Below are 27,665 nucleotides of genomic sequence, written 5' to 3'. Positions count from 1 at the left end.
CAGATTTTACTCATAAATAATTGTTTAGCGTTCAAGCAGTCATGTATATATTGATATTGAAATGTGAGTGATCTTCTAAGGGCCTAGTGCAACCCTTGTGGCTTTCCTGGTAACTACTTTTCGCTAAACCACATTCAGTAACCTTTAATTAATTTTTAACTCCAGAAATGTTTAGCACCAGGAACCAGTGCTCTCCATTATGTATTAAAAAGAACAATTGTGTGTAAAAGTACTTCTGATTCAATTAAGGCAAAGTATGTCACAACACATGCATTTAATGTAATGAACTGATGACACAAATTAGAAAATTTCATATCCTGGCACTATTCTTAACAGGTAATCCTATTTATCTGATCGATCAGATTTGTCAGGTGAAATGAGTTGATACTGACATAGTGCTGACCTCTGTCTGCATAATGAGATCATCACGCAGGCAACGCTTTATTGATTTAGAGTCAGGCATTAGTACATTTCCTGTGCCTGTAAAGCAGCGCTTGCTGATCACAGGTCTGCTCTTTTCTGTGTTTTTGACAGTGCTTTGTGAATTCAACATGTGCTGGTTGTGTATTCACACATTCTCTTTGTTATAAACCAAGTCAAGAGGACTCACAATGACAGCATGGATATAAAAGAAAAAAGGGAAGACTTTTCATCGAAAGAGACAAAAAGAAAGAGAAAGGAAGTGCGTATAAGGGCATGGTGTTTATTTTTTGGAGGACAGAAAGTTTAAGATACATACATACAGGTGCATCTCAATAAATTAGAATGTTGTGGAAAAGTTCATTTATTTCAGTAATTCAACTCAAATTGTGAAACTCGTGTATTAAATAAATTCAGTGCACACAGACTGAAGTAGTTTAAGTCTTTGGTTCTTTTAATTGTGATGATTTAGGCACATTTAAAGGTTCATATATATATATATATATATATAAAGTTGTAGGTGAGAAAATTATTGTAGTATGTTTTACAAGAAAATATTTAAAAACATGACATTTAATTCAGTGTGCTACTTGCAGTTTCTATGTAATAATTTATGAAATATACGAGCAATTTCAAAGTGAAAATTGTTTAAATTTTCCAATACAATACAATTTATTAGTATTTGTTTTGCACATTCACAACCAATTTAGTTTCTAAAACCAGATTATTATTATTATTTTTTATTATCAAAATTTTAATTGTGACACTGTTAGATTAGTCTTGCTGTCATCTTCTCACTCCAGGTAATCCTTTTAAAACTATAATCTAATAACACAGCTATATGTAATCTTTAGCAATTCAGCAAATGAAAATTTCCATACTGTACATTATAACATAGTGATCGCTAAATTCACTTTTTATTTAATGTGATTTAAAGCAGCAGAAAGAATCAAGTCAGGAAGTAATTTGTCTCTACGTATATGGGAAGAAAATAAATATTATAACTTAGTGTAAATGTTTACAGTGAAGCCTGTTGCTTAAGGCATCTAAAGTACCTAAATCCAAGTGTATTAGCTGTATCACAGCACAGATTATCCCAAATCCCCCTTTTCTATCCAGTCTTAAGGAAAGATTTCAGTAGAAGTGCTGTTGAGAGCCCTAGCTTTCCACCTCTTGCAGTCTAAACAACTACTGTTCTGTCACTTAAAGTTTATGATGTAACGAAAAACACAAACATGCAAAGTTTATCTCTAGTTTATCCCGGTTTAGTAAGGGGAGAAATGTAATGAGCTGAGATCTGAGGCTCTCACACGCACACACACATATTCATTTTTTTGGTTGATTTTTTTCACTGGAATAAAATCAAATACACTAAAACAAACCAATTTAAGAATCAAAATATTTTGACACATAATTTGTGACAGTGATTATTACATACAGTATTGCTTACAATGTTATTCAGTAGCCAGAAAGCTTCATACAGAACCTCAAGAACCAATACAATTGAAAATTACAACTGGAATTCTGCAAGTCATCAACTTCATGTGTTATATAAACAAAATCTTTATCTTGTCAGTATTAAATGTAAACAAAAATGTCTCGACTCCCTTTTCTATTAACATGAATTAGGCAGCAAGCTTCAATAGGTCAGCAATATGCATTCGAAAAGAAAATATAAAAACTCTTCCCATTTTAGTAAGATTAGAAAATGATATATATTATTTCTTGTACACATACTTTGAAAATGTGTATACTTTTATTCAAGTCTAAATCACTTATTTAGGATATCAGCTGCATCATCTTCGTCCAGCATGTTTAAAATAGTGTACCGCCCACCCAGGCAATGCAATATGGGAATTCCATACAGAAAGTACATCATTCCAAAAGAAAGTGTAAATATTTGACTGATAAATGCTCAAATAGGGAGCAGAAGCATATAGTTTCACAATTTCCCTTAAAAAGAACATATTATTAGAATCCATTACTAAGCAGATCTATTCATAGATAATCAGATTGCACAGTCTCATTTATTGACATGTACGTATAGATTTAATCATCTATATAGAGACATGGTCTTGCTCTGATAAAGGTACATGTAACCGTCGCAGAAGAGACGCTTCGCCACACCTTCCATCTCTCGAGGCACTTGATTAGCCAGCTGAGCCAGAGGCATATGTAGGTACTGGCCAACCTCAGGACATGCACGTACTTCTGGGATATTATAGCCATCACTTTCACCTACAAACAGGAAAGTGTATGATCTACATGTTCAAACCCAGTGTTAAAGGGATAGTTCACACAAAAATGAAAATTCTGTCGTTAATTACTCGCCCTCATGTCATTCCAATTCTAAACCTGTAAGACCTTCGTTCATCTTCAGAACACAAATTAAGATATTTTTTGATGCATTCCGAGAGCTGTCTGACCTTCCCATAGACAGCAAGGATCCTTACACAATCAAGGACATCGGTAAAATAATCCATGTGACATCAAGGGTTCAACCGTAATCTTACGAAGTTATGAGAATACTTTTTGTGCGCAAAGAAAACAAAAATAACGACTTTATTCAACAATTCGTCTCCCACGCATCACCCTATAGCGCCATTTTGGAGAGTATCAAAAATGTAAACGTATGTATGCGGATACGTTGTTTACGTTTAGATTAAAGAGTAAACAACGTAAACAGTGTGTCTGCATATGGTGCTGCTGACACAAAACAGCAAACGTCGTTGCATAATTGTTGAATAAAGTCATTATTTTTGTTTTCTTGGCACACAAAAAGTATTTTCGTAGCTTCGTAAAATTACGGTTGAACCTCTGATGTCACAAGGATTATTTTAACGATCTCCTTGCTACATTTCTGAGCCTTGATCGGTAAGGATCCTTGCTGTCTATGGAGGGTCTGAGAGATCTCGGAATGCATCAAAAATATCTTAATTTGTATTCCGAAGATGAACAAAGGTCTTACAGGTTTGGAACGACATGAGGGTGAGTAATTAATGACAGAATTTTCATTTTTGGTTGAACTATCCCTTTACACTCAAACCAAGCACACTTGCTTACTTACCAACACGGTCAGCCATGCTATCAAAGAAGATCCAGTCAGTATCTTGAGGTCCATATTTGACGAAAGAGACATAGTGGCTGGTCTCTATACACAGCACAGCACACAGCTCGAGTTTCTCTCGTGGAGGAGTGCGGCAATCAGACGCTGAACTCTGAGAGTAAGAGAAGCCCTGAGGAAGAAGCAGGGTGCTGGGTTTGTGGTATTGACGCTGCTGGTGAGAGTGCACCTACACAAACAAATCAGTTCCAAGGTTATTTAACATATAATGTTGCATTAAAATGTAGGAAATAGTATATAAATAAGTTAATGATTTATGATATATACAGTACATGATTTACTTTACTGTATATAATCCCTTTTAATAATTAGTCTGAAAATTTAATAAGCAAGCCTATGAAAATACCCATAAGAAAGGACTGAATTTATGCATTATAAATTTATACAGAATATTCTGATAAATGCAGAATGCATATTTAACACCCTACCTGAGAGGAACATTTTACACAGAAATATTTGAATCCTGTATCACTAAACACCGTGTCTCTGAAGCACTCCGCACACTCCTGATTTGCTAGCTGACCACACAACACACACGGCTGAGGACCTAATGAGCAAGTAAATATATAACACACCTCAGGTGACTTAATAGAACACATAGAAAGAGGAAAGCACATTACTATGAAAACCCCAAGACATTAATATTTGTATAGATGTTTAGGACAAGTTACCATCCGCGATAAGACCTGTGATGTCCAGTTCTGTAGAAGGAATTATTTTTGGAAACATTTTGAAACTCTTTCCTGAGCGAGGCATAGTAAGAATCAGGCAGGAAGGCACCTGGAGGCATAAATAAATCAAATTCAGTGTAACAGCTAGATAACACAACAACTTGTACATCTAGATTGTGGATCCATTTCAATTATATATTGGGAAAAACACAGAGGATGTATATTCATTTAGGTCACACCAGAAATATTTAAGAGAAACAGTACCATCTGCAGGTCAATTATGGAATGTCCAACCAAAATAATGCAAATAAAGAACTGAAAGCAGAATTTTAAAACACTCAAACACAAAATAAATGAAAAGAAGAATGATACCTCTGCTAGTTTGAGACTGTTGCTGTAAAATGAATGTTCCAGTAGCTGCTGAACTGTCGGCAGGACTAAATGGTGGTTATAATCCATAAAGATTTGGTAGTAGTAACAGTTTTGCAATTTTTGTGTGCTTCCTGATTGGCTGCTAACGGCAGATAAAGTGATAAACATATATTAATGCATAAACTCCAAAAAACTTCTATAAATCTGAAGACATTCTATTAAAATGCAAAGACATATTCAGCAGAAATAAACAATTTTTCTAAAAACTATAACAGAATAATTTTCATGATTTTCAGTTTGGTTACAGTTTATTGAATGTCAATCTTCCATCTTTGCAAAGAGATCATAATGCTAAAATATTCGGACGGTGTTTCCAACTTGTAGTTTATATGCGTGTGTATGTTTTAAATGGTATAGTTGGGATCAATTATTTGGTTCTTCCCCAAATTCCTAGGGATAAACAATGAAATCATGAAGGAACTAGAATAGCTAAATTCCTCATGATTCCTGTCCCTACTGACAAATAAAACAATGAAAAGTTTCCCTACCAGAGTATGAGTGGCGGATCCAGAAAGAGAATCTCCTGCATGATGAGAGAGAGGAACTCCTCGGGATCTGCACACATCAGGAAAAACACGATGCTTAGTGCAATTCTATAAAACAGCCAAGAGATCTATTATAGATAATAAGATATAAATAATTTGTGGAAACAGCTGTGCAATATTTTGGATCTGTATTTTGATGACTTGCAGAGAAATGTAAAGTTGGACATTTTCCTTCAATATTCTGTTTGAAACTTGACATCATTAACAAAGCTGAATATGGCTATGACATCAAGAAGACAGCGTACCCTTCTCATCTGTGGTGTAAGTGGGGCAGTGTTCCCGTTTCTGTAATTGTTTCCGAAGATTCATCACACTGTTCTCTGATACAAAACCTTGTCTGTAAATTAGGAGAGAAAATTAGGTTATTCAAGCTCTCCTATAAGTATGTATGTATGTATATTAAATGTAATATACATATATTATATACACATATATTATATACATAATATACATATATTATATATGTGTGTATATAATATATATATAATATATATATATTATATACACACATACATACTATAAGTGTTATTGAAATTTCTGTTTAGCATGACTTTCAAATTGAAATTTTACAAGGTAAAAATGTTATCAATACAAAGCCAAATGCAGGTCACAAGCTCACTTGCGGAGAGGGTTGACAATGTTCTTTAGCAGAATGCTTTGAATGGTTTCATGTTCTGTGGTCTTAAAAAGCAGAGAATCCAGAACTGATGAACAGGAAAACACACTGGACAAAAAAAAACAGAAATAAGATCACGCCATATTATTGAACTGTTGATAAATTAAACCAGAGATATTTAATTATTTTTTTATTTGTTGACTCTACTTCTACATTCTACAATTATATTTAATGTATGTTAAAGAAAAACTAAATATTTAACATACATTAAATATAGTTTAATATACATTATAATACATCATCATACATTAAAATTCCATGTAAATCATGTCTTAGATGAGTTCTAACCTGAACAGGGCAGAGTCCATATAACAGGAGTTGCAGTGACCCTGAATGCCTTTCATCTTACCAATCAATCGGTTTGACACATCTTCTGTTCTAATAGGTGGTACGTTCTCCTGTTCCTCATATACAATTGCCTCATCATTATCTGTCACAGAGAAGAAGAATGAGACACACAAGGAACGCTGCACAAGTTCCACTACAGTAGGTGGCATCATAATCTACCTGTCCATGGTAAAGTTTCACTTTCTGCTAATAAATACCTGACACACTCACTTTAAGTACAATACACTGTAATTTCACAGAAATGTAACAATATCTTTAGATCTTACCAGAGTGTCCATTGGACAGCTTCTTCTTTATACCAGAAAACCGATCATCAGGCCGACAAGATGACAGTTTCACAAATAAACCACAATGAAGAGGACAGTTAAAGTACCGTTTTCCTTTATATGTTCCATCATTCACACCGGCACTACCGTCCTCCTAAGAAAAAAACACATATATTACAGTCTTAGTTTAACAAATGGTGAAAATGGCTTGTAGTTTTATTTCATTTCAGAGCTACAGGAATTTCTGAAAGATTACAACTGTTGAACTGGTATAGAGAGAATCTACCAGTTCTAGTCCAGCAGTCTTCTCAAGGAAATCAGGTAAATATCCAATCCAGCGGACAATTCCATAAACTAGTGTTTTTCCCAAAAACTGCACCAGGGAGCCAACAGTAATTTCGTCAGAATCAGTAACACCCCCCATCCCTGGGCCCTGAGAAGTGTCCATTTTTTCAGTTTCATCTGGTCATAAGAAAACATAAACGAAGTATATTTTAAAAGTAACTCCATTACATTGAAAGGATAGAAATTATTGTTTGCATGAGTGTCTATAGCCAAATACTTAAAATAAGGTTGTACTGTGTGTTCTTCTATTCTATAAGTGTACATAAAACCTGCGGCGACACAGGCATATGTTACCTTTATTTAACAGCTCCTCTTTAATGACACAATCCAGTGGGAGCATTATCTCTCCTCCTTGCTTACCCTCGTCATCCTTATCCTGAGAAGAAGTGCAAGTTCAAAGTGCAAGTTTTTGCAAACGATATCGATAACGATACATTATTGTGTCAGTGTAAACTACAAAAACATGCATTTGTGAAAACAGTGACGTTTCACACGTATTACAAGTTTGCATAGTGTTTCTTTACAAAGTGACATTACAACTACTGGCCGGGCATAGATAATACAGCATTTTAAGTTGTTTTCATTAATCTGTGTGAACGGGGATCGTTTTGACAATGTTGTCATCTGTATTCTAAAAACGCAAAGGAAAAACTTTTCTTTAACAAAAACTTAAGCAAATCGTTATCATGTAAACGTACCCTAAGATATAGAACATTATTCTGGGATTAGTATTTTTTTGAACATTCAGGTAATTATTTTTTTTTTAGACTTGTTTCTATCATCCTACCAACCCAGTTTTGTTTTTATCTTTAGATCTAAGGAAAGTGTTCAAAGAGAATATTACAAAAAATAGTTCACCCGAAAATACAATTTCTGTCATTATTTATTCACTCCTATGTCATTTCAAACCTGTATGCTGTTATTTATTTATTTTTCTTTCTGTGGAACACAAAAGGTGACATCCTTAAAAAATTTCCCCTTCTTTGTTCAACTAAAGAAATAAAGTTATACAGACTTAGAACCACAGTGAGTAAATTCATGTTTGGGAGAAATATTAATTCTTAGACACTCTAAGGAGTAAGTACTCACAGTAGATATAAGAACCATTTTGCCATCTGGGTGGTCCTTTATATCCATAACCATGCCATGGTGAACATTTTTGTCACCAAAAAAGGTTACTCTGTCCCCAGCTTTGAGAGGCTCAGTAGACGTCATGGACAGAGAAGACTGACTTGGTAGCAGCGGTGCTGAAGGTTTATGATCCACTGGTTTGATTCTTGCAAAAGAGGCAAAAATGCCTGAGTTTTTAGGACATGTGAAATATGTTTTGTGGTGGAAGGAACCATCATTTTGGCCTTTTCCTGTATCTCCACCCTAAGAATAAAAGAGAATATAAAGCTGATGATACACTGGGCAGCTTTTTTTGAGCTATGTTGCTTGGGCACTTTCCCACTGAGAATGGGTAACAAATCTTATATGGATACTTTAAATCGGTTATGGGCCCTCTGTCTCTGTCTCACCTGGTTGCCCATTGACGTTAACATTAACCAAAATTGCCCAGCAACATTGCTCAAAAAGTTGCCCCGTGTATCATCAGCCTAAGACTTACACAACCACATTACCCTTAGTGGGTTGTTTGTATTACTCTACCTCTGTTCTGTCTTCAACAATACTACAGACACAATCTCACTCATGCAAACAGGATACTCACCTGTAGTTCCACCCCAAAGAAGACTCCTCTTATAGGATCAGAAATAGAAGATATGAGACTGCCAATGTATCGAATCACACCTTTGAGCCATTGCCCTTTATATTCAACGAGAACCCAACTGCCTTCAGACAGATTTGAAGCCTTCTCTAAAGCCTCAGGATCTTTCAGAGCCAACACTCGCAATTCATTGGATTCAAGAGCCAGCATTAATTCTGCTGATCTGCGTGTCAATGGCTTTAGGAGAACTTTATCAAGGTATTCATTATGGAGTTTGCCCATACGAAATACAGGCACAATGTCTGTGTCGTTTCCCTTTTCCCTAGCATAAAAAAGTTGTTTGTCTATGAAACATAATTCACCAGCATCTATGCACCCAAGTGATGAAGGCGGTTTTGCAGTTATGATGAAATACAATTTGTTGTCAGCTGTAGCCATATCTTGAAAAGGTCACTTGGAAAAGTGAAGTATGTCAGGCTTTCAGGTTGACACCAGTGTTTCCAGTGTGGGCATGGGCCTATAGCATTGGTGTTATGTTACTTGCTCACTTCCTCTGAGTAATGCACTTTCCTCCTCTTTGTCATTTAAACACCTTCAAGTTAAAAACGAAAACAATTTAAAACAACTACGTTGGTAGATAGGAAGAGCTGCGTAGACAGCCTCTGTAAAACAGTCAACAGTTAGTCATTTTTGTTTGTTATTAGTTTATTGATATATTGATCTGGAATACTATATGGCTAATAAAACCATAAAGTTTTTTAACTTCCACTCTCTTCATAAAATGAATAATTCCCAATTATATTGAGCAAACATTCGATCTATGCACTTTACTTACCGATGTCAGTAGTAGGCTACTTTCGATTTCTGTAACCCAAAACGAAACTGTTAGAATGCAAAACTGTCAGCCTTCTTCCAAATACGTAGACTTAAAAGGTTGTTAGAATAAAGATAATAATGTGATCATAAGTTTATAATGTTGCTCTGAATGAAACTACGCTCTAGACATTCCTACCGGTCTGTAAAGTTTCGAACAACCAGGCGTAGTTCTGCTAAAAACCACAACTTTAGAATCATCTGTTGAGAGGCGTGCTGTGATTGGATGTTGCCTTTAAACGTAATCAGAGGCGTCGTCGCGGTTTGATGACATCTGTGTTTTGGTGTGAAGATGGCTGAACGGGAAGCGCTAAAAAGAGAAATAGAGGAATTGCAAAGTAAGCGTGACAGCTTTATTTATATGGCGATCTTCTAGTATAATTCAACAGTGGTTTTAAGCCTTTTTCACAACTCTACGTTCGTTATTAGCCACATTTACCTTGTGAATGAAGTATTCAGTAACACCGTGGCTAACCGTTATTCACTAAAACTAAGATATCCACTAATTTGAAAACGTTTATATGTTTTTTTAATTTCTGACTTACAATAGTTTGTTAGATTTCATTTTTCCTCGTTGTTTGTACTGGTTCAGGAATAAACAAATCTCTGGGCGAAAATGACAACCAACCACAGTGAAAGAAATGTCCCACATTTTATGTATGTTCATTTTGAATGCCTCTGTTCGTTTATCTGTTATTTAAATTTGGTATGTCTGATAATATTCTATTCTAGATTCTTTCTTAGTAGCTATTGAATAACTAATATAAACTGACTTTGATTAAAAATTAAAATCCATTCAGAGTTAAACAAAAAGGATTTCCAAACTTTGAAACCAATTAGATCAAAATCTCGTGCCAATCATAAGGTAAAGACCTGTAAGGAGATGGGGACCAGACAATTGAATACAACGTAGCCTATTCTAGAACAGTGTTTATTGTTTTAAAATATCATTTACAATATGTGTTTGATTACAGATACCTTGCATTTGATTTTATTGTTAACAGCAATATTCTATTATTGATTTATATTTTGTTTCACTTATTTAAAGTTTAAAAGATTTTAAAAATAATTTAAAAGTGTCACTTTATTTAATTTTCTGACATCGTTGTAGAGAGATTCTGTCTGGTGTTTAACATTAATCAGACTGTCTTTTCCCAAGGGGCATCTCCGCTTATTATTTCAAGATCTCTGGTAGCCCTTCGGGCAGGTACTCTTCAGATTTTGGTAGCCCGAAAATTAATTTAACTAGCCCAAATAAAATAAAGACCATAAATGTCAATCAAAAACATTTTAAATACACAAATATCAACGAATATCAAGGAAAGTGTTTTATTTTACTATTTACAAGGTATCTGCAGAATTCTTAATCTATTTAAGGCAATTTGAAAAATTATTTCTTATACCATTTGACATTTAAAACTGTCTAAGTCCTTAAAAACGTCAATTTAGTTGTATCAAATTTAAGGACCCATAGGAGCAATGTTCCCTCTAATTTTTTTTTTCTTGCTGAGCAAAACTTTTCTCTATTGGGCGGACATTTCGGTCACCCGAGCAAAAGCATTCTTTATACCAGACCTGTACAGCATGCACACAAAAAAGTGTGTAACTTTTAACTTTAATGTGCTATTTATATTTGATTTGACCCTTGATGTAACTAAATGATGTACATTTTAGGTGACCTGAGAAAACATTTTCACTGTACAATACACTGCAGTTCAAAGGTTTGGATCAATAAAGTTTTTTAAAGAAGTTTCTTTTGCTCATCAAGGCTCTATCTATTTGATAAAAAATGCTGAATATTATTTCACAAAATAACATTGTGCAATATTATTGCAATTTAAAATAAACTTTCTATTTGAATATACTTTAAAATTTAATTAATTCCTGTGAAGCAAAGCAGTATTTTCAGAGTCACACGATCCTTTAGAAGTCATTCTAACACGCTGATTTTTAATCAATGTTGGAAACACAATGTTGTACTGCTTTTTTTTTTTTTTTTTTTTTTTTATATATATACTGTATTTTTGGGGACCTGTGATATTTAAAAAAAATTAAAAGTTAAAAAGAACAGTGTTTCGTCAAAATAGAGATTTTGTTTTACAATATAATCTATTCAAAAGTTTGGGGTCAGAATTTTTTTTCTTTCTTTTTAAAGATACTTTAAAAAAAGTTTAAAGAAAGTTAAATAAACTTTATTCAGCAAGGATGTGTTAAATGGATAAAATTGATAGTAAAGACTTCTATTGTTAGAAAATATTTCTATTTTGAATAAATGCTGTTCTTTTAAACTTTTTATTAATCAAAGAAAAAAGAAACACAGGTTCCAAAAAAAAATATTAAGCAGCACAACAGTTTTAACGCTGATAACAAATCAGCATATTAAAATGATTTCTGAAGGATCATGTGACACTGAAGGCTGGAGTAATGATGCTGAAAATTCAGCTTTGATCACAGAAATAAATACTATTTTATAGTATATGTATTAAAATAGGAAACCAATATTAGAGATTGCAATAATATTTCACTATATCACTGTTTTTTTCTGTATTTTTGAAATTAATACAGCCTTGATGAGCAAGAGACTCAAAGTCAAAGACTCAAAAACAAGGTCAATTATTTATCAGGTTTATAATATAGCCCTAACATAATATTTTATCAAAACAAACTATTTAAACTGATAGAATAGAATAGAATAGAATACAAACTGAAGCCAAACTTAAGCTGAGATCTGTAAATTAAATATAAAAAACGTGAACACATGAATTCTTCTATAGCTGTCTAAACATCATAATGAAGTACAGTTTGTACAATACTCTTGTGTGTGACTGTACATGTTTCAGAGTTTTGTTACCCATCCTCCGTTATTTCCAGCACTTAATCAAGCCACTCTTCATTAATACATGAGGACGTTTTAATTCACATGCCATTGCGTTTGCGTTGTCTCTCGTGTTGAGCGCACTGCAACCATTGAAGTATTCAGTTTCTGCAGCGACTCATTTGGTGCACATGGTTCTCTTTCTATGAAACCTGTAAACCACATTCACCGGCTCTAACTCTGTTGTGACATCAGCTCTATAGCGGTTTGCCCGAGCATTGCTATTCTTTCCCTTTTACTGGCGGCATTCAATCAAATGGCTTCCCAACTAATTTTTGTGTGCGCGAGGCACATTATTTCTTCTGCGCGGCCGCGCGCACGCTCAGCTTAGAGGGAGCGTTGCGTGGGAGCCCTGTATTGAAGGTAGCCCGTCGGGCAGGGTAGTGATACATTTTGGTAGCTCGACTGGAAAACACAATAGCCCCGGGACGTCGGGCTAGCGATTTTGCGAGCCCTGATTATTATTATTATTATTATTTTATGATGTTATTTTGATGTTTTTTTTTTTTCTCTGGAATAGAGTGTAGTGAAAAGAGATAGCCACACGTCTGTTACAGACCTTGCATTTACTGAAGTCAATTTCACTCATTTTTAAATAATCGGGTCCTTACATGCTGCTTCTTTACTTTGCAGACCTCATTAATGACTATAAAAGTACTCATGGTGACGTTCCCTCAAGTCCTACAGAGTGGGGTCGTGTCTCCAGGAGGGGCCGGGGCCAGAGTCGGGGTCATGCCTCACACTACACACAGTCATATTCATCACTGCCACAACCGTATGTGCCTCATTCTTCTGGCAGCTGGAGGAAAACATACTCGCTTAACAACAAGACCAACAGGGCAGTTGGGAGCCATGTGTCTCATCCAGCTGTGGACCACCTGAACCAGCCTCAAAATCATATCACTACATCTGGAGCCGCTTCTGATACTGAGAATAGTGCTGGACCTTTTGGAAACAGTGTTTTATTTAAAAAGTTGAAAGCTGAACAAATCACAGATAATTCTACAACATCTTCACTTAATATCCAAAATGAGACTTCGAAGGAGAGGAAAAGTGAAGCAAGTGAAAAAAGGACTGTGCTTATACCTTCACCAGGAAAAAAGGATCATGGCTGCCTATCTACCAATGCACTAACTGACTCTGCTTCAACATCTGACCCTGAAATGAAGATAAAACCCACTTTGAAATCATCCCCAGCTGTGAACAATCCCTCAATCCCTTCACCTGTCAAACCTTCAGCTCCAGTTCAAGTGAAACCACACTTTTCCACTGCTGCCTTATCCAATAGGACTTTTGTAATGCCAACATCCAGTAGAGATTGTATTGTGGCTTCATCTGCCTCTAACCTTCAGTCTCAGGCTTCCTTGAGTCCCACAAAGCTTCAGCTTAAGCTAGACTCAACTCAGACACGTGTAGCCTCGCCATGTCATAAAAAATCTCAGTTTACTTGGGTGAAAAACCAAGAGATGGTAAATGTAAAAAGCACACCTAAGCCAGTGACCTCTGGATCCTCTCCTGGGACAGCCACTGTCAGACGAGTGTCCAGCTCCATTAAGAAGGTGTCTCGGAAGCCTAATCTTTCCCTCGGAGCTCCTAAGACATCAAAGTACACCTGGGTGTCTTCCGCTTGCTCCTCGTCAACAGCTGGGAAACCAAACACTTTAACAAAAACGCCACGCAAGCCCCTTTCACCCAAATCTCTTAAAACCCCCGTAAGAACATCTCAAGGTGGACTTGAGGTACCAATGAAAGAAAAGAGATGTGCCACAACCTTAACTTTATCAAAAAAGTCTAAAGCTACAGGTGCCTCCACATCCCATGCTGACCATGCCAGCCGCTATCGCTGGAAAGCATCTGGACAAAGCGCAACAGCAAATGCATCTAGCTCAACTTCTAGGACTACCCATAAGGGCACAGTCTATCAATGGACAGCTAACAAGAATGGTCAAAAGGGGGAAAAGGGATCTATTCTGTCCTCAAACCCCACCCACATGAACCCTACTACCACCCCACTGTCAGCTGGTGCTTTCAAGCTCAGGAGTCGAACTAAGATAATCAGAAGATCTGCTAGCAGGTGAGAGTTCTGCTTTAAGATTGTGATGTATATACCATTATGCAAGGGGATGTGAGAAATCAGAATTAATTTTAGGGATGTGCTGATATTAAAATTCTGGCTGGCCCAATCATTCTATGGCCAAAATCTGATAAATTGATATTACATTTTGTATAATATTTTGTATAAAATAAATGAAAATAAAACACTAAAAAAGTGAAATCAGACATCACAACACTGTAATTTAATGTTATTTATCATTGTAGACAGATATATTTTTTCCTTTTGCAGGAGTAGTTATATGTCCTGTTAAAAAGGACTGATGACAAATAACAGTACTTGCCTAACATGTTGAGATGCATGATGTTTTGTTAGTGGAATTATTAAACACAAGCAAATGTGTATTTGTGACATATATCAAATAATGTGACAATGCTGACATAGACAGGTCTGAAATGGACAAAACAAAAGATCTAAAACATAGAAATGTCCTGGAACATGTTTCATCACAAACTGTAGAAACCCAGTGTAATATATGACCTCTTTAAAATGTAGAATGATTGCTAGTTGCAAGTGTCACAGCAGGTGGCAGTATTGTTCTTAAACTCTCCTCTAGATGGCAGCACATAATTCCTTAAATTTCCTTTGCACTTCCATCAAAGCAAGCAAACATTTACTTTTTATTGACTTTTGTAACATGCCAACATTTCTAAAAACATTTTTTACAGAAATTCTTACAGCATATTATGTATGTTTTATGTATGCCTATATTCAGTCCCTCCTTAGAGAGAAGATGCAGCCCCATTGTGCAGACTGTAAGGAGCCGGTATTCGTTGCAGAGACGGACACACACACAGGTGAAGACTCCAACCAATGCCAGGCGAGCACCGTCAAAAGTGCTGGTTTCGTTTGGCAGACACAAGCTCCGTCGTCTCTCTCTCACCTCCACCTCACTTGGGACCTCAAGATCAGGTCAGTTACTATGACTGCACATTCACAAAATGCTTTGCAGCTCTCAAAACCCAATACAACCCTACCTCTGCCTTTTTAAATGAACTGATTGTTTTTACCCCCTCTGTGACTAACTGGTCTAATTAGTAATCAACACAAAATGGTCTCTGGAAAATTCATTATCGCTGCTTTGTTTGTATTCCTCAGAGAGAGGTTGAGGTGGGCTTTATGTTCCCATGGAAACACAAAGCTGCAGCAGAGATGAACAGTACACTGGGTACTGTCATGAAAATAAAGTCTTACTGTAGATGAAATCATGGAAATCTTCCTGTCAGTCTCAGAAACTTGGCTATATTTTTTACATGTTCTGATATGTAATTTTAAATAGTTTAATATACCATTTTGAGGCCCACATTTTTGACTTGATATTGATAAGTGTGCACATAGCAATAATTTATTTACCCTTATTATTCTTACATCTTAATCACTTTAAGGCTGGAATACACAACATAAATTTTGGCTTGTTTTGCAGTCTGGATTTGTCCAGTCTGCAGATTTTGTGCAATCAGAGTTTTTAGTTTTAGATAATGATTCTTATGGAAGCCCGTTTCCGCCACTGAATAAAAAATAAAAAAGGTAATTGCGACTTTTTATCTAATCATTCTGAGTTTTTTTCTTATAATTGCAAGTTTACATCTAGATAATTACAAGTTTGCATTTGCTTTCCTCGCAATTGTGATGTTTTCTCAGAAATGCGAGTATAGCAATAGCAAGTTACTAAATCAGAATTGTTAAGTATAAACACCCAATTCTGAAAAATATATATATATTTTTTTCCTCTTCAGAATTGGACTTCATGACTTTTATTTATTTTAAATTTTTAAGTTTATTTTTTAAACTCGTAATTTAGACTTTTTCTCAGAATTGTGTGATACAAATTCAGCATTGCTTGGCATAAAGTCAAAAGTGCGTGATACAACTAGAGTTTATGTATCACAATTCTGACTTTATTACTCGCAGTTGTGAGTTTATACCTCACGATTCTATGAAAAAAGTCAGAACTGTGAGATTTAAACTTGCAATTGCGAGAAAAAATAAATATAAAATTGTTTAATAAAAAATAAAAAAAAATGTATATATATATAAATATAATATATATATATATATTACAATCACCGGCCACTTTATTAGGTACACCTTGCTAGTACCGGGTTGGACCCCCTTTTGCCTTCAGAGCTGCCTTAATTCTTTGTGGCATAGATTCAACAAGGTGTTTGAAACATTCCTCAGAGATTTTGGTCCATATTGACATGATAGCATCACACAGTTGCTGCAGATTTGTCGGCTGCACATCCATGATGCGAATCTCTTCCACCACATCCCAAAGGTGATCTATTGGATTGAGATCTGGTGACTGGAGGCCATTTGAGTAAAGTGAACTCATTGTCATGTTCAAGAAACCAGTCTGAGATGATTTGAGCTTTGTGACATGGTGCATTATCTTGCTAGAAGTAGCCATCAGAAGATGGGTACACTGTAGTCATAAAGGGATGGACATGGTCAGCAACAATACTCAGGTAGGTTGTGGTGTTTAAACGATGCTTAATTGGTACTAAGAGGCCCAAAGTGTGCCAAGAAAATATCCCCCACACCATTACACCACCACCACCAGCCTGAACGTTGAGACAAGGCAGGATGGATCCATTCTTTCATGTTCTTCACGCCAAATTCTGACCCTACCATCTGAATGTCGCAGCAGAAATTGAGACTCATCAGACCAGGCAACATTTTTCCAATCTTCTATTGTCCAATTTTGGTGAGCCTGTGCGAATTGTAGCCTCCATTTCCTGTTCTTAGCTGACAGGAGCGGCACCCGGTGTGGTTTGCTGCTGCTGTAGCCCATCTGCTTCAGGGTTCGACGTGTTGTGCATTCAGAGATGGTATTCTGCATACCTTGGTTGTAACGAGTGGTGATTTGAGTTACTGTTGCCTTTCTATCATCTCTAACCAGTCTGCCCATTCTCCTCTGACCTCTGACATCAACAAGGCATTTTCGTCCACACAACTGCCGCTCACTGGATATTTTCTCTTTTTCGGACCATTCTCTGTAAACCCTAGAGATGGTTGTGTGTGAAAATCCCAGTAGATCAGCAGTTTTTGAAATACTCAGACCAGCCCGTCTGGCACCAACAACCATTCCATGTTCAAAGTCACTTAAATCCCCTTTCTTCCTCATTCTGATGCTCGGTTTGAACTTCAGCAAGTCGTCTTCACATGTAGATGAGTTGCTGCCATGTGATTGGCTGATTAGCAATTTGTGTTACCAAGCAATTGAACAGGTGTACCTAATAAAGTGGCCGGTGAGTGTATATTATTATTCATTGGCGGAAATGGGCTTCCATAGATTCTGTCCAGTTGGAGGAATATCAAATATGTTAGATTTTTTTTAATTTTAGAAAATAATTTTTATTTTTTTTTCATGCATATTCTATCAACAAAGCACACATTTATGTGTGGGCTTGTTGTGTTTGAAACGACGTGAAAGTCCGGTAGTGTGTGATCCTCAGTCGTAGTGTATGATGCCCAGTTTTTCCTGTGTAACCATTTAGATACTAAGTTATGATGCTTTTTTTGGAATTACATTTTATTAGTTGAACAGTTGGTTTGTTGTTAAACAACAGCACAACCCATTGAACACCCTGTACTTCTATCTCTCAAGCTTCCTTTTTATTCCCCTCAAAAATTAAACATTGCGATACCCTGACTCAGGTCTATTGGATGTTATAATCTGATCCGAAATGGTACTGTGCTTTGAGAGCCATTCGATTATAAGCCATCACTAGGCCTGCATGGAATATTGTGAGAATATTATGTGATAATATTGCTGCAAAATTCACAGCTTCTCTGCTTCTGATAGCTTAGGTCTTTTAATAGACTACTGTTTAACACATTTGACCTTATTTACTTCCTACAAAGGTATTTCTTCGTCTGACATTTCCTAATTCTGAAAGATCATGAATTAAGTCTGTTGGATGTGACTGTACACCCCCAATAGAGGGCAGCATGTTCCCAGCACCCTGACTGGTTTAAGAAGTAGGTTTGGGTGTGATGGCCCGTATCCACAGGGGATAGGAGGAGTTAATTAATTGCCCAATCGGGCTGTGATGGTGTACATGTGCCGATAGCGGGTAATTTGCAGCAGTGGCACGGCGAATACGGCTACACTATCAAACCCTGCCAGCGCTCTCGCTCAGTAGATAAAAAGGAGCTAATGCGTAATTATCCCTTTGCAAATTGGATTGTTTTAACGAACTGGAGAATATAAGCCCAACCTGATGGAAAGCAATCACTGTTTTTACAGCCAGCTCCACCCCCTCCACCCCATCCACAATCTCACGGTAATCGCGTGCGCTCTGTTTCTGCGCACATTAGAGTAGCAGTATTACCATAAAACTGCCTTCCTTTTGCATACCTGTAAATTGCCTGTGTCTCTTCCTACCAAGGTCTTGTAATAGGAAGTTTTGTCTTGTTCCAGCCAGGTGCTGTTTCTTTGGGGTGGATGTGAAGAGAGAGTGGGCAAGCAGGAAAGACAGGGCGGGTGATGGAGGTGTTAAGCCAGAGGGACTCTGTGCAGGAGATAAGAGTGGCTAATAAAGAGCAAATTGAATTACTAATGAGGAGAAAGAGGGCAGCCGCGTTAAAAAACGCCACTAACTGCCTCTCCTCACTGCCATGGCCACCGCCGCGTGACATCTCTTAATTCCTTCTCTGATGAGTGCCCACCACATGTCTCTCTCTCCCTCCCTCTCTATCTGTTTACCGAGGCTGGTTGGTTATCTGTTGGGGGATTTAAAGGGGCATAAACCTAAGTGAGCAGTTAGGAGCGTAATGAATTGCGGGCAGGGGAGAAGCGCCTCGATAATCCCATAAAATAGATAAATGACAGAACACAATTGTGAGGAGATGTGAGGGAGAGAGAAAAGGAGAAGAGAGGAAATGAAGCCGCCTGAAGCGTCTCAATGGAATTTTATCTTAGGACACTTAAGGGTTCATAGACAAATAAAGGCAACTTAGTGTGGACTGATTAGTCTTCACTCCGTACAGAACAGCTTCATATATTTGTGGATGCATTTACACCCGTGCAAGGTCTTCCCATGGTTTGCATTCAGTTTTTTTTTCCAGCTCTTCACAATCATGAACAGTAGTTGCGCAATCTTCATTTTTTCTTCACTTTCTTTTTTTTCTTGGATAATAATAGCTAACAAGGACATGAAAAAAACAGAATACAGACTGATGAGTTCATCAGTAATATCAAACAACAATCAGATTATATCAGTGGTCAGCATATTTAAACAATCCAAACTTGTTCGCAAGCTAGTTAAAGATTTTGTGCATAGGTTGTGTAAGTAATGTAGATTCACTGACAAATATGGGTTTTGAGTTTTATTATTATTATTATTATTATTTAATAATATTCTATAACATTAAACATGTACATACACCTGAACTAATCAAGGTCTGAACGGTTACTAGGAAGCTACAGGCAGGTGAGTTTTTATTAGGATTGGATCTGAACTCTGCAGGGCTGCGGCTCTCCAGGACTGGAGTTCGCCATCCCTGCTTTACTTGTTGACTAGCCAGTTACTCATGTGCACTACAGTTCAAAAGTTCAGGGGCTGTAAGAAGATGATCGATCGTTCATTTATTCAAAGATATGAATACTTTTATTCAGCAAGGGTGTGTTAAATTTATCAAAAGTGAAAGTAAATGCATTTATTATATTACAAAATAATTATTTCAAATAAATCTGTTTTTTTTTTTTTTTTTACTTTCGAATTCATCAAAGATTCCTGTGAAAAAGAAAGCATCATGGTTTTCACAAAATATTAGAAGTGCAACCATTTTCAACATTAATAATTAATGACTGCTAAAAATTCAGCATTGCCATCATAGAAACAAATTTCATTTAATTTTTTTTTTTTTTTTTTTTTTTTTTTTTGCGTTGCCTGACTTGAAATTTAGTTGATACAAAATCCTGCTCCATATAACTGCATCTCTGTTCTTATTGGCTGTTATTGTATTGTCACACAACAGCTTTGCATTCAGTGTGCACAGACTGAAAAACTGGTTTTGTTGTTTGTATATTTATTTATTTACTTTTACTTTTTTCGCAATTCAATATTTGCTAAATTTCTGGTGTCAAATCTTTATGTGGGTTATTTAACAGCCTGTGGCTTCAGATCTCCCCCTCGTTCATGTTTGTGTAGGCAGCCTCTCTCCCATGTGTTTAAGTGATTAACTTGAGGGAGAGTTGCTGTGGCTTTATTTGGTATGATATATGCACACCTCCACCCTACCCCCTCCCATTCCACACGCACAAATACACACTGCTCAGGTCAAAGTTTTATCATCTCCTCTGCAAACGATTGGTATTTTAATGTGTAAATCAGAGGGCAGCATGTATCTTTTTCAGCTTTCGCGCATGCACATGCTAACCTGCTCAGGCAATGATATGGAAGGTTTACGATTAAGCTGGAGTCGGACACATCACTCTTCTCGTAAATACATACTCGCATAGTCATGTTACCGCAATTCCACAAACACGCCCATATACACACCTTAGCCCTGACTACATCCATAGGGGTCCTATTACTGTACAATATTTGCACCTTTTTATTTGCCCGTAAATCACTTGTCTGATCTTTCACAGCTCTGATGTTGCTGTCATTTTCCACTCGATCTGATGGTGCCGTCCCTCACCAGCTCACGTAAAGTTTACACACATGCAGATGGTGGCCACACACTCAAATGTCAACAGCAGCTAAATATAGGCTTGCAACGATAATCTTTTAGGTTTTAATTTTTTTTTTGTATATTTGTATGAAAAAGCTTTTATGATCTGATCATTTACGTCATTAACTCGCATTACAATTAGGAGGAAGTGTGCAGAGGTATTTTAATCTATTCATTGATGCAGCCTAATTCACAGGGTCCCTGCATAGTGTTCATTGCTCCCTGTACAACAAGCAAGTGATATCAATAGAAGTTCAGGTCATTTGACAGAATTTGTTCAGTGGTATCAGTTAAGTTTAGCACGTATTATGTTCGTTGTGAAGTGCAGTGTAAGGAAGGTAATGTTTATTATATATTTATACAGTTTATATGTATATTTTTTTTATCTTCATGCATTACATTCTGTCACTTTATATAGGCACAAAGTATCTTTTCCATAGATTAACACAATACCTCTCCCCTCAGGGCACAACCACAAACTTGGTCAATGTAAATAAACATTCACATATCCTGTCAACCGGGAGTTAAATTGGGATTTTGGAATTGGGGGAACCCTAACATCTGGCTTGGACCCCCCCCACACACACACACACAAAAATTAAAAAACAGATAGGCGTACACGTATCAAACACAGACTTTTGAATGGTATTCTTTTTTTTTTAAATATGTTTTTGAAAAGAATTATTTTATGCTCTACAAAAATATAATTTATTTCTGTGTTGGCAAAGCTGAATTTTCAGCAGCTATTACTCCAGTCGTCAGTGTCACGGGATCCTTCAGAAATAATTTCTGGAATTCTTTTTTTTTTTTTTTTTTTTTGTTGATGGAAAAATAGTATAAGAGCAGTATTTATTTCAAATATAAATAGTTTGTAACATTGTAAATGTCTTTTACTGTCACTTTTTTCAGTGACAGTATATATATATATATGTATGTATGTATGTATGTACATCAAAAAAAATTATATCATCTTGTAGAGCCCTGGCTATGTGTGTTTTATAGGGTATATTATATTTTATATTCTCTATGTATATATTGTATCATTAACTGTTCATTTTTTATGCATCTGCATCTCTCCCAGAAAAATAATTTATACAAAACATTGAAAATATTTTAAAGGTCTAGCCATTATCTTAATCACCTGGTGCCCCCCTATTGGCTGGTGCCCCAGGGCACTCGCCCAATCCCGTCTATGGATAATCCGGCCCTGTGTGCACTGCAATTTATACATTTAAAAAAGCGTTGTACATTCTGTAATTCACATCATCTTATTGGTCCTCAATTTAAGTACATTATTTCAAATCGTTTTACAGTGTTTCCAACACACTTTTTCACAACACGCATCACATGCTCAAACTCATCAAAAGTCAACAATTTCAACAAGCAACAACGACTTATCCAAGTGACTGCTGCAAAACGCACGCGAGAGAGACGAGACCGAACGTGGCACTTGCGGGAGTTAACACTGTACGCAATACCCGCAACCTCACCAAATTTCAGGCCGTGTAGATAGGCAAGCATATATACAAATCATTTAGTAAGCAGAAATTTACCTTAACATATTAGAGGAAGATGCAACTGAATTGATGCTTGAAGAATGCACTTCCAGCAGCCATGATAAACAGCAGTTGGCGGTTTAAGTTTTCTATGCACAATTTGATTTGACGAAAGTCACGAGACCGATTACTATCTCTTTATCCAATCACATTAATGGATAAAAATAAAATTGAAATAAGCATAACGACCACAAACGGAGGAAAATAGCAGAGTAAAAGTACTGATACATGTACTTAAGTAAAAGTACACAATTTTTAAACTACTCAAAAAAGTACAATTACTGATTAAAACTACTTAATTACTGTAACGTGAGTATTTGTAATTCGTTACTTCATACATACCCCTGGTGCTGGAATGCTGTTTTGTATTATCCCGACCAAATTAAACCCCCCTACTGGCAACCATACACGCATTGTAAATTTTAGAGATGAGACAGTCAGTGTCCTCCTGCCTTTAGGAGCGTTCGCTCCTAATGTGGTTTGTTTGTTTATTTTAGTTTGTTTTTTGCATCACTCGCTAGTTCACACTTCCTTTAGTTTCTGGCACTTTTTTTCACACCACCGCTGCTCCCTCATCTGCTTGATCTCATTCCCGCCCCCCCCAACCCACCACCCCCCATTCTTACATATGACTCTGCCATATTGAGTAAGCATCCCAGCTCCAGTCGTGTAATAAATACCCTGTTTATGACAAATGTGTGTCAGCCGACCCTGGTTTACTTGATCCACATGCCTTCCTGATCCTAGGTTAACATTTTGTGGTGTATTATTGTTAGTTATGGATATGTGATTGTATTGCATTTGCATGAATACAACACAAGTTTGAATGTAAAGGGAGAAAGCCACTAGGGAAACCAAGCACAATAATAACATAAATGGTGGATTAATCCAAATGCAAAAGAAATAGGAGATATTTATGAGGGCCAACATAGTGTCTTTACTTCTCTCAACTGTCACCCGAGATATATTTGCTCTAAATACCACAATGCCACAGTGGTTTCATCGACTGCGTCAGCCACGCTTGTACTCTCACACTGTCGACCCTCAGTCTCTGGGACGAACATTCTGCTCATTCCACATCGCTTTCTCAGGCCCTGCATGTCAAGCAGATGGGCCAACTCACACTTTAATGGGGTGTAATCTCTCCCCTCCACCAGTGTCCACTGGATAAACATCCAACTTCTCCAATTCGTGCACGCACACACCAACCTGTTCATAATGTGTCCAGCAGGCCTGTCTTTGGGAGGACCACTCACCACCTGTTAACAGCTATTATGTGTGTGTGTGTGTGTGTGTGTGTTCAGTATATCTCAACTTGTCTGTCCTTCAGCTGTCTGTTGTCAGTTTCTCTCTGTCTGGTTGCTGTTGTTACAACTGCCAATAACTTTCACCATGTTCTCTCTAGCTCCGTTTATTTTACTTTACCTCAAAAGGTGTCATCTATAGTCCAAGATTTTACAAGCTTTTGTGAGAACGAAAAAAAGAAAGAAAAAAAGTGATACATAAATTGCATTTAGTGTGACATAAAAAAAGAAAAAAAGTGCTGTACTGGCTCTTAGGACACACAAGTTGTATTTACACAAGCTTATTTTTTATATTTATTTATTTTTTGACCTTTTTTTTTGCTTGCAGTTTATACTTAAGGTGTAACTGACTGTTTAAATTTTATGACAAAGTAGGCTATCAGTCTTTAATACAAATGCCACCATACACTGCTTTTCAAAAGTTTCAAAAACATTTGACAAAAATCTTACCGACCCCATACCTTTGAATGAAAGTGTGTAGATACCATTTATTATTTAGTATTGATTAATTTATTATTCAATTTAATCTTTACATTTTTGTAAAAAAACAAAAACAAAACAAAACAAAAAAACATGCTGATTGGCATCTCATAGATCCAGAAAGAAAGAAAGAAAGAAAGAAAGAACAAATGAGAACGAAAGAATGATCAAATGAGAACGAAGGAACGAATGAAAGAACAAATGAAAGAACGAACGAAAAAAAGAAAGTAAGAGAAAGAATACAGTTTATATTAATATATAAATATAAATGTTATTTAAAACAATAGAATATATAAGAAATATGAATAATTATATAATATTTATTAATTATATAATAATATTATTAGTATAAAAATATATATAAAAAAAAACATTTGACTGATTTAGTATATTCAACAAATCTGAAGAATGAAATTGGTTTACCGTGCAATTTTGACAATGGACATCATAGAGCACAGAAAAACTTTTAGCAGGGCAGCTTCTGTATATAAATAGATGTTTACAAATCATTTGGTCAGAATGTAGTAACATACCATGGTAGCACCCAGCATACAACCACGGGACAACTGATCAACCTCAAACTCTTTAACGAAAAGACCCCTGTGCTCAACATGGATTCCCAGTGTGTAATTTGTGTACAGTCACTGACAGATGTAGAGAGACATTATCCAATGCTCTTGTGCCTTGCTTCTCTCGCCCGGGCCTCTGGCTGCTCCCTTGTCAAACTGTCAGCTGGCCATAATTAAAGCTGCTCACTGCTCGGCCTTGCGTGACACACCCAAGCAGCAACTCAACTAACAGCCACCTGTCAGGCACACCCGTCCCCTGCGCTTATGTGTAAACTGCATGAGAACACCTGCAGATTAACTGGAAGGAGATGAGGCCACTTACTTTCTATGAAGTTTGAGATGTGTGTCTAGTATATGCTTACAGGGAAATGTTTAAGTACAAGCAGAAATAGAAAATGTGTTGTCAAACGGTTTGCACACATTTTCACATTGGAGCTAGTTTTGAGTTTGTGCGGTAAAGGGTTGATGTGTGAGATCATTTGTTGAGTGTTTGTGCCAGCAGTTGAAGGCTAAGTGATGAAAAGTGTAATCCAAACGCCAATGAAACAGGACACTGCACTTACACTCTTTCCTTCCCTGTTTTGGGGGTAAATGTTTTCTTGGTATCCCGAGGGGTCTCCGGTAACCCAAGGGACAGAATAAATCCGAAACCTTAAACAGGACACACCTGCTAATTATTTAAGAACATACACATCATTTATCACCTCCAACACATGCATTGTTTAGTTATGTATTTGTCCGGGACTTACAAACATGCTTGCCTTTACAGTTTATTGGTATTTTGTCAGTCCAATTATAGCTTTACTTGAATAATTAATGTTGACGTGTTATTGTCATCATGTAGTTACTGTAGTGATAAATAATTACCAGTAATCACCCAAAATACATTATTATTATTATTATAAATTGACTATTGATATATGTAAGTTTACATAAATTGTTAATTATAAATACATTTATTTACCATTTTTTTACCACTTTACTATTTATTTAAATAGTAAATAAATGTATTTAATAATAATAATGTTTTAGAACTGAATTTTTAGCTGTAATATTTTAGAGCACACTGCTCCCCTTGTGTGTCTGTTATTCAAGTGTACTTTTTGGACACTGAACACTGTTCCTTTTGCGTCAGTCTTATGTAGCACAACATAAAGTTCACTTAGTTGTTTTAAGACCATGGCTAAGTTCCTACAAATGGCACGTTATAATATTACCTCTTGCCCAAGCCCTTTAAGTTTCCCTTTTCCAGTAATATGATCTTAGTAGCCCCTCCCACGCACCCTTCATCTGTCCACACGGTGTGAAGTGTTACCATAATAATCACAGTAAATTGTCATTGCGTGGGAAGCAGACTTTGCGGTCTAAGGCCAGCCAAACACATCCATAATGAGGCTGTTTGGCCCTCTCTTAGAGTGGATTGGGACAGGTTCATGGGGTTAAAGGTTTCTGACTGGGAGGGGGCAGTCTTCAGGCCTTATTTTAAACCAGTAAGACACTCCGTTTTCTGGAGGAAAGCTGGTGTCACAGAGGTCATGTTTACAGGGGGGTTGTTCTTCCAGAAAAAGAGACACATTCACTTGCTCTGTTTTTTTTTTTTGGACCTCTACTCAACATGCTAAACTAACTTTCTTATGGTTTTGAAGATGACCCATGATGTTTTCTTTAGGTTTATTGTGATGATCCCAAAATGATTAAGAATGTACTAAAATATATATTTTTTTTTTCTAATTTCTGCAGTTTATAATAAAATCACTTTTTCATTAATAGGATATGAGAGAATATGCCGATGACTGTTGAAAGACAGGTGTATGAAGAAGATGAAGTGAAGGAATTAGAAAGACTGATTAATATCCATTTATATTTTTGGCTGTTATGTGAGCCCACATATGTTCATATCATTTTTAGTAACCATATCCGAGAACAGTTTCAACACATTGCAGTCAATTACAGGTCTTGCAGGCAAAGTATAGCCATTTACACCACCTTCACTGGTGCAGCTTCACTTGGTCTTTGGCCTTTGATCTGCCTTGTTCACTCTGTTCAAGTTGCTAGTTGCCAAGTTACTTTCCAAGTTGCTAATTACAAACCCAAAGCACATGAAACTGTGACTCTTAAAGCTGAAGTGTCATTTTCTGTGCCACTATAGTGACCAAATGGATTTGCAGAATTAGTTTTTGTTTTGTTTTTTTACCTGCAAACCACCTTGTTCATCTCTCTCTCTCTCTCTCTCTCTCTCTCTCTCTCTCTCTCTCTCTCTCTCTCTCTCTCTCTCTCTCTCTCTCTCTCTCTCTCTCTCACACTCTCTTTTTTATTTAGTTCTTTTACAGAAGACGATTGAGTTAAAGTTGATAAAGTTAAAGAGAAAGTTTGGTAACACTTTCTATGAAGCCTGTATTTATAGTACATTATAAAGGTATTCTTAAGGCATTATAATGAATGCATAATGCATTATAAATAACTTTATCATATGTTGTATCATCTCATGAATATTCATAAGGACAGTTTTAATGTATTATAATAGTTACTTATTTGTGGTTATAGCTTTTAAGAGTATGATGGTTTATAACACACAATGAACACGATCCATCCGCTTAAGTTACAATGTATTATATTTCTCATATCTTGCCACCTTACTTATGTTACTTTACTTAAAGTAGACAAAGACCACTTATA

General features: G+C 36.3%; 2 protein-coding genes across 4 annotated transcripts in view; one reads left to right on the top strand and one right to left on the bottom strand.

The window, feature by feature from the left end:
* Positions 1-1,304: 1,304 nt before the first annotated feature.
* Positions 1,305-9,632, bottom strand: LOC306879397 (ubiquitin carboxyl-terminal hydrolase CYLD-like). Of its 3 annotated transcripts, XM_079432316.1 has the most exons (16): positions 9,548-9,632; positions 9,371-9,399; positions 8,539-9,127; positions 7,917-8,201; positions 7,122-7,203; positions 6,769-6,944; positions 6,483-6,636; positions 6,157-6,298; positions 5,812-5,916; positions 5,438-5,529; positions 5,136-5,202; positions 4,588-4,729; positions 4,216-4,324; positions 3,973-4,091; positions 3,488-3,713; positions 1,305-2,658 (listed from the first exon to the last, which is right to left on the bottom strand). In XM_079432316.1, exons 3-16 carry the CDS (start codon positions 8,971-8,973, stop codon positions 2,474-2,476), a joined length of 2,319 nt encoding a protein of 772 aa, XP_079288442.1. In that variant the 5' UTR covers positions 8,974-9,127; positions 9,371-9,399; positions 9,548-9,632; the 3' UTR covers positions 1,305-2,473. The 3 variants fall into 3 exon arrangements, with proteins under 3 accessions (XP_079288442.1, XP_079288443.1, XP_079288444.1); XM_079432317.1 differs by having other exon boundaries at positions 9,371-9,628; XM_079432318.1 differs by having other exon boundaries at positions 8,539-9,399; positions 9,548-9,618.
* A 23-nt stretch (positions 9,633-9,655) lies between these two features.
* Positions 9,656-27,665, top strand: part of zc3h3 (zinc finger CCCH-type containing 3) — a 91,764-nt gene continuing 73,754 nt past the window's right edge. Inside the window, exons 1-3 of the mRNA XM_079431239.1 lie at positions 9,656-9,746; positions 12,917-14,357; positions 15,112-15,308. Of these exons, the coding sequence (XP_079287365.1) occupies positions 9,701-9,746; positions 12,917-14,357; positions 15,112-15,308 (1,684 nt within the window). The 5' untranslated portion in view covers positions 9,656-9,700. The remainder of the gene's footprint in view (positions 9,747-12,916; positions 14,358-15,111; positions 15,309-27,665) is intronic.

The sequence above is a fragment of the Barbus barbus genome (assembly GCF_936440315.1).
Source record: "Barbus barbus genome assembly, chromosome: 13".
Taxonomy (NCBI): Eukaryota; Metazoa; Chordata; class Actinopteri; order Cypriniformes; family Cyprinidae; genus Barbus; species Barbus barbus.
This window is presented reverse-complemented; position numbering and strand designations above follow the sequence as displayed.